This window comes from Rhinoderma darwinii, chromosome 10 (assembly GCF_050947455.1).
Source record: "Rhinoderma darwinii isolate aRhiDar2 chromosome 10, aRhiDar2.hap1, whole genome shotgun sequence".
In the NCBI taxonomy this organism is placed as follows: domain Eukaryota; kingdom Metazoa; phylum Chordata; class Amphibia; order Anura; family Rhinodermatidae; genus Rhinoderma; species Rhinoderma darwinii.
Window position 1 is genome coordinate 14,798,257 of NC_134696.1, and position 8,345 is coordinate 14,806,601.

The window sequence follows — 8,345 nt, forward strand, 5'->3', positions numbered from 1 at the left end:
GATAGCCTGCTGTCGGAAACAGCAGGTATTACAGCTCAAACACGCGCCGGGGAAAGATGGCGCCGTGTTAACTCAGGTCAGTACTATTACTGAGCTGAGCGCGAACGATGCGCTCAGCAGGACGTAATAGTACTGACCTGAGCGCGAAGGGGTTAATATCTGTTTTGCAAGCAGATACATTCAAATTTAGAAAAATTCAATTTTTTTGCACATTTTCTCTACATTTTGGTGTTTTTCACAAATAAATACTGAATTTATCGACCACATTTTTTCACAGACGTAAAGTACAATATGTCACGAGAAAACAATCTCAGAATCACTTGGATAGGTAAAAGCATTCCCAAGCTACTACCACATAAACTAACACGTCAGATTTTAAAAAATCGCCTGCCTCCACAAGGCCAAAACAGGCTCAGTCCTGAAGGAGTTAAAGATCATTATTTCTCTATGTGAATTTATGATAACACAAGTTCCCACGACCGGCTCATGAATATAATAAGTCATTATGTGATAAGTTATTCTTAGTAACACACTTTGTAAATTGAATCCTGGTAATTATATAAAGACCTTGTGCCCCGGTCTAGAGGTAGTCACCCCGTCTGTGATACAAGAGTAGATGATGGATTCCAGTCCCCATAAGCTCTATCATGTACATGGCTTTGATTCCAGACAATATCTGGAGCATTACTTTTCAGATAAACCTGACATGGCCTTTGGAGATGACACCTTGAAATTTGTCATTGAAAATCTTAGACAAGTTTTCACAGTGGGTATGTATCCTGATTTATTACTCCTAAGATACATTGATGTGTATATTATTGTATGTTTAATTGATTAAAAAAATTGGAACAACTGAATATAAATTTAGCAAATTATAATTTTTGGGGGTATGTGTGAGGTCAGAGGAGGCGACTACATTGCCCCAGTCATCTGGAAAATGCCAAGGAGCAGAGTAAAGCCCTGGTCATTGAATATTTTGAAAAAAAGAAAGTCTCAGGTTTTAGTAAAACCATTGAATTTAAGGATATGTTCACACAGGGTATTTTTGGCCTTTTGGCCGTTTTTAGGGCCGTAAACACCCCAAAAAACGGCTGAAAATCGGAAGCAGAACGCCTACAAACATCTACCCATTGATTGCAATGGGAAATACGGCGTTCTTTTCCGATGGAGCATTTTTTACACGGCCGTTTATAAAAAACAGCGCATAAAAAGACACCCACGAAAAAGAAGTGCATGTCACTTCTTGAGCCGTTTTTGGAGCCTTTTTTCATTGACTCTATAAAAAATAGCTCCAAAAACGGGCATAAAAAAAAGCTGAGAAAAAGTTGCTGAAAATCAGGAGCTTTTGTCCCTTGAAAACAGCTCCATATTTTCAGATGTTTTTAGTAAGCGTGTGCACATACCCTAACTCTGTATTCTCCAAAACCGTGAAAAATGATGAAGGGCAACTAAATTACCATTGCTTAACCCCTTTAGAAATGGCCTTTTTTTCGGCTTTCAAAACCAAGCTATATATTTCTTTTTTTTCATTGCCGTATTTTAAGAGGCATAGCTTTTTTCGGGCGACGTAGCTGTATGATGGATTGTGTCTTTGCGGGACGAGTTGTAGTTTTTATTGCCACCATTTTGAGGTTCATACAATTTGTTTGTTTATCTTTGTACATTTGTTAGGATAAAATCGAGAAAAAATAAGAATTTCTGTCATTTTTTGTGTTTTTGATGGTGTTTAGAACATCAACATAGCTGATTGATGGATTATTTATTCTCAGTGGAGTTTTGGTTTTTATTGTACCTTCTTTGGAGTGCTTATTTTTTATTGAATAACGTTTATACCTTTTTGAGGGGGGCAGGGGGAGATGGGTTAAAAAGGAAAATGTCACAGTTTTTTTTATGCAATGCGCAGTACAATATAATTAATATGTTTAAACGAATGTGGTGGTGCCTGGTATAATGCTTTGGAATACTTGGGGACATCGATGAGTTAAAGGCTGGGATCAGAAGTTTCTCTGACCTCGGTCATTACAGCAGGAACCCGGCAGTCAACTACCTCCGGGCTCCTGCTGCTGATCACATAGGCACAGATCCCCTACCTGCGCGATGACCATGATGTACCTGTATGTCATGGTGCCTTTACTTAAGGCTCTCCATGATGTAAAAGTGTGTCATGGTGGCTTAGGATGTTAAATCTGCTGTTATCTGACAATTTGCGCTGCTGTCATTTTCTGACTTCTTCCAACTATGTTATTGCGGTTTAATAAAAAATATCCATACTTGGAAACTAAATGCACCGACAATCATTTTCTTCTAAGTTTCCACTAATGGCAGAAATAATAAAAAAAAAACATATTTCTCATATTTATAGGATGTTGTCATATTGGGATGGAGATGTCACTTTCTTTGTCACATTAGACAGCACATGAATGACAGCTCAGCAGGTTTATTAATTGGGAGATTCTACACAGGGTCAGGTCCAGTCACATCACAAGAACTCAAATACTAAAAGGGGCAAAATGTCATCATAGGGTAGATCCAGAAAAAATGTGTAGAAAAAGCTAACAGAAGGCGCACCTGTGGAGTATTGTCTAGAAATCAGAAACCACAGTTGTCATTAGTGAAACTCTAGATATGATTCTTCAATGGCACTGAAGGAACCAAAATGAAGCTCATAAATTCTTAAAGAATAGACTTTATTTTCTCAAAAATAATTTCAATACAATAATTTCTACTCCTAGGATTTCTGAGACTGCATAATGAGTTTAATTGAAGATCTGACCTTTTATCTTCCTTTGGGACACCTTATTAGTATTTCTGTGTTACTAGTGTGTTGTCTTTGAATATGCTGTCCAGTCAGGTGGGTCTACCATACTTTTGTTTGTATGGACTATATTACACAGGAGCGCCCCATGTTTGCTTACTCCTATTTCCAGGTGAGCAGCTACACCCCTGGTTATTGAGGACACATAGGGTAAATTATATATTATCCCATCAGATGAGCACCTCACCTTAACCTCTTAACGCAGAAGGACGGACATATCCGTCCTCTGCAGCTGCTAGTTCACGCAAGTGGACGGATATATCCGTCCTGTGATGGTGCGGGTACTGCCAGTGTACCCACGTGATCAGCGGCAGGAGCACGGCTGTTATACACAGTCTGGCTCCTGCTGCCACTGCTGGAATCGAAGTGGGCTCCGATTCTGGCAGTTTAACCCATTAAATGCTGCTGTCAATAGTGACAGCGACATCTAATGTATTTGACAGAGGGAGGGAGCTTCCTCTGTCACCCCATCGGCGCCGCCGCAAAGAAATCGCGGGTCGCCATGGGTTTCCATGGCAGCCGGGGGCCTAACAAAGACCCCCAGGTCTGCCTTCAGCAATAGCCTGTTAGGCCATGACGGAGGCATGACCTAATATATTGCCTGTCAGTTTTACACTGACAGGCAATAATGCTTTGGTATACTAAGTATACCAAAGCATTATATATGCGATCAGCAGATCGCATAGTGAAGTCCCCTGGTGGGACTAAAATAAAAGATGTAAATCAGTTAAATAACGTTTGTGAAAAAAAATACAAATAAATTACTGTGAAAATCAAATAAAACAAAAATTTTTACCAAAAAAGTGGTTTTATTTAGTAAAAGTGTCAAAACAAATAACACATACACATATACGGTATCGCAGCGATCGTAACAACTTGAACAATAAAATGAACACATTAATTAAACCGCCGGATGAACGACGTCCAAATAGAATGCAAAAACCAACGGCAAAATTCTCTCTTTTCTCCAATTCCCCGCATAAAAAATGAAATAAAAGTTAATCTATAAGTCCAAAATAGTACTAATGAAAACTACACATTGGCTCGCAAAAATCAAGCCCACATACGACCACAATGACGGAAAAATTTAAAACTTACATCTCGGAATGCGGCGATGCAAGAACAAGTAATTTTTTTCTAAAAGGCTTTTTATTGTGCAAAGGTAGAAAAAAACATATAAAACCTTTACATATTTGGTATCCCCGTAATCGTGCCGACCCATAGAATAAAGTTAACATGTTATTTACGCTGCATAGTAAATTTATAACGTGAAAATCAATGCTGGAATAGCTGCTTATTTTCAATTCTCTCCTAAAATAAAGTTAATAAAAGTTAATCAATATATTATAAGCATCTAAAAATGGTACAATTACAAGATACAACTCGTCCCACAAAAAACAAGCCCTTCTACGGCGATGTTGACGGAATAAAAAAAAAGTTACAAATCTTGGAATGCGACCATGAAAAAACAAAAAATAATCCTTGGTCATTAACGTGCAAAATGGCCTGGTCATTAAGGGGTTAATATTCAATTGAAGACTTTTGGATGGTTCTACTTACTGTCCCACGAGCCTTCCTTCTCCTTTCTAGTCTTCTATCTTAATAAATATAACTTTTGTGAGACTGTTCTTAATGTACTAGTGAGAAGTATGAAATAAATATAAACAAATCTCTCCCTATAAAACATTTACCTGTTGTTTTATTTTTGGTATTGGAAATCCAATATTTACATAGTTTGCTAGAAGTGATACAGACATATGTCCTTGTTTATTCAAATAATCTGTGAGGGTTTAACATATTGGATGATTCAGTATTCAGGATTTTTTTCTACAGGTCATATTAATGGAGACATCTTGATTGACCTCAGTGTTAGTTCCTTCATTCATCATCTATATTCAGCCTGTGAGTTTTTCAAAAACATCATAGTCCTGAAGGTCAATAACAGATGCATCATGGAGCTGAAGAGATGGGTGGACGAACGTACGGGAGCATTTTATTGGGGCCATACATCAACACTCCATCAAGAGAAAGAGGAAAACAGGTGACGTTTTTGTCCAAATATCAAGAGGAAACCACTGTCATTGTGATTGTTGCTCCTGATACAACAAAGGAGGTTCAAAGAACTGTGTGCTCTGTTAATACTTAAGTCAAACTTAAAAATTCTATTACACACAGTTAAATATTCTTATCTGTAGGGGGCAGTATCATATAAATGAATCCTTGAAAATTATAGTCTAAGCCTGACACTTGGTGCATCAGTCTTGCATGATTTCAAGCTTTACCTCTAGTATTGCAAGTCCAGTGCTAAGTCCTGAGCCACCATGTTGATGTTGACTGTGGGACAATCACTTTCCTTGTCTTTTCTATTTTCCAGTGAGCAGTTTGAGGACAAAGAAGGAAAAGTGAGATCATCCATTCAACATGTTGTGAAATACGACCTGGAGAAAGAGAATATGACAGACCCGCTGGTCTTACCACCAGCCGATTGTGTCATCAGTGTTTGGCTTCTGGATGTTATCAGCAAAGATCAAGATGATTACATCAGATATCTGAGGAAGTTCTCTGGGTTGCTGAATCCTGGAGGACACATCATATTAATTGGGTGTTTAGATGCAACTTTTTTTACAGTCGGGAAAGACAAGTTCCATCTTTTCACATATGATGAGGATTTTGTTAGGAAAGCTCTAGTTGGAGAAGGTTTTATCATTGATGACTGTAAGGTCAAGGAGAGAACGTCTGTCAGTGACCTTGTTGACCATAAGGCCGTCATATTCATTGCAGCTCACAAGGAGAAGTAGGTTGAAACTCACAAAGTCTGCATGTCATTACTTCATATGTTAAGCTTAAAAAAAATCTAACAATCAAAAAGACGCGTCCGTACCGTATAGAATAGTAAGAAAATAATTGTTCAGATTTTAATACATTTTAAAATATATATATATATTATTATAAACATACATTGACATATAATGTAAAAAATCTCCCTCCCTCTCTGTCATTTCTCAGGACTCGTCTTCTTCCATCAACAAAGACAAAGATTACTGAGAGAAATGTTGTCGATTAAATCACATAATTCATAGGGCCCTATATGTATGTAGACGTTCCATTAAATGATGCCTATCCTCTTCCAAGATCATCTTCGCTGTATAAGGCCCCTAACGCTTAAAAGAAAAACAATGATTCCCTAATGATTTCTTTACCCCCAAATTCTCTAAGTACATGAGCTTCCTGAGTGACTCCCGCAGCAGGCCCAGATCCAGTGGTTGTGTGTAGATCCCTTATTTTAATACAGTTCTTTCTGCCATCAGCAACACTATATGAACTATGACCTGAGATAATACTGATGCTGGAGTCACTGAGGAAACCTCATGAAAGAGATAAAGCCATGGGTTCTCTTTTATTCTATTAGCTGTAATTTAATATAAAAGAGATGATATCTTCTTCCCAAAACCTGTGATACAGATCAGAACATGCGAGGCCACAGTTCTCTCCTATAACCTGGGATATATTTTCTAAAGGTGAATGTAAAGAATAGTATGTTCTGTGTATAAGACGAAACACGACCTCTCTCCACGATCCTGAGACTACCATCTTCCTCATCCTAAAATATCCTGTAATAAATTTAGAAGATATTTCCTCCACTGACCGCTCTGGATCCAGATCCTCCCTCCATTGTTTCTTCTGATGGGAGGATATTTGATGTATTTCCAGAACGCTGTAATAAACTGTGTATTATAGAGATAGACAGTTGTGGAGCGATAGATAAAGATTGTTAAATCTGATGGATAAAAAGTATTTTTCTTATTCAAAGCCAAGTTATTGAGATATGTAATTACCTGCATGTGAATAAAGAACTCTATATATGGGACATTATACATATTCTGTATCTAACCTTCTCCCTATAGCAGTCATATAACTGTGAAAAAGCGTTTAATAATTTTAAATCTCATCTTTTTAACCCCCTCCCGACATCTGCCATATATATATATAATTAGAGCAAAAATCAGGCAGCACTCCGTTTATGAAGGTGAAAAAAAGAGGGTACTTTTATTGTCCCATAGGCAACGTTTCAGCTCCTTCCCCTGGAGCCTTTCGAAACGCTTGAGAAAGGCTTGAGAAAGGCTCCAGGGGAAGGAGCTGAAACGTTGCCTATGGGACAATAAAAGTACCCTCTTTTTTTCACCTTCATAAACGGAGTGCTGCCTGATTTTTGCTCTATGTATAACTGGGATCCTGGTCTATCCCTTTGGGCTTGCACCGACGCTATATCGGTGCTCTGGATCCATTTGTCTATCTATATATATAATTTTATATATATATATATATATATATGTATATATATATGGTGCACGTCGGGTGAGGGAGTATGGAGCGGCCTCACAGGCTGAGCCCTCCCCATAGAATGAGTGTGTCGGCTGTTTGTTCAGTCAATAATTCAGGGTAACGAGTGGCATCCCATTCAAGCACGATCCCGCCCGTTTAACCTGTTAAATGCCTCGGTCAATAGCGACCGAGGCATTTAAATGATTAGAAGCCGGAGGGCGGACCACTGTAAAGTTGTAACGGCCACAATGCGCTGGGTGCCATTGGTTGGAATGGCAGCCTGTAGGCCTGATGATGGCCCTCAGTTTGGCCATCTTTGTACTCCTATGAAGCCCTGCCTCCAGAAGTGCTTCATAGGAGGAGAATGTCAGTATCATGATATACTGCAATACATTGGTATTGCAGTATATCATGCAAGCAATGCAACGATCGCTGATTCAATTCCCCTAGGGGGACAAGTAAAAAACAATAAAAAAAGATTTGTTAAGACATTAAAAGAAACATTTTCCCGTTTTCCCTCAAGTACAATGTAAAAAAAAAATGATAATATCTGGTATCGACGCATTCGTAAAAGTCTCAACTACTACAATATATCATTATTTAGTCTGCACGGTAAACACCGTAAATATAAAACATTTTAAACGCCAGAATCGCTGTTTTTTGGTCACTCCATCTTCTACAAACAATTTAATAAAAAGTGATCAAAAAGTATCATGTAGCCCAAAATGGTACTAATAGAAACTACAGCTCGCCTTGCAAAAAATAAGACCTCATACCGCTGAATAAAATAAAATAAATAAGTTATGTCTCTCAGAATGTGGCAACAAAACTCAAATTTTATTTTTAACCATCAGTTTTTTCCTTGTAAAAAGTAGTAAAACATAAAAAAACTATATAAATTTGGTATCGCTGTAATAATACTGATCTGCAGATTACAGTTTACATGCATTTTTACCGCACGGTGAACACCATCAAAACAAAACCTCCTCAAAAGATTGAGGAATCACAGTTTTTTTTCATATTCCACCCATCAAATATTTTTTTTCCAGTTTCCCACTACATTATGTGGTACAATAAATGGTGTCATGAAAATCTACAACTGGTACAAACAGTACGGCAATATTTATGTAAAAATAAAAACTTTATGGTTTTAGGAACGTGGGGAGGAAAAAACTAAAGTGAAAATCCGAGAAATGGCTGCGGCGGG

General features: G+C 37.9%; 1 protein-coding gene across 1 annotated transcript; it reads left to right on the forward strand.

Annotated features, from left to right (window-relative positions):
• Positions 1-549: 549 nt before the first annotated feature.
• On the forward strand, positions 550-5,613 carry LOC142662486 (nicotinamide N-methyltransferase-like). The gene is made up of 3 exons (XM_075840693.1): positions 550-770; positions 4,649-4,856; positions 5,190-5,613. The coding sequence occupies exons 1-3, from the start codon at positions 617-619 to the stop codon at positions 5,611-5,613; spliced, it is 786 nt and encodes a 261-aa protein (XP_075696808.1). The 5' UTR covers positions 550-616.
• Positions 5,614-8,345: the final 2,732 nt, after the last annotated feature.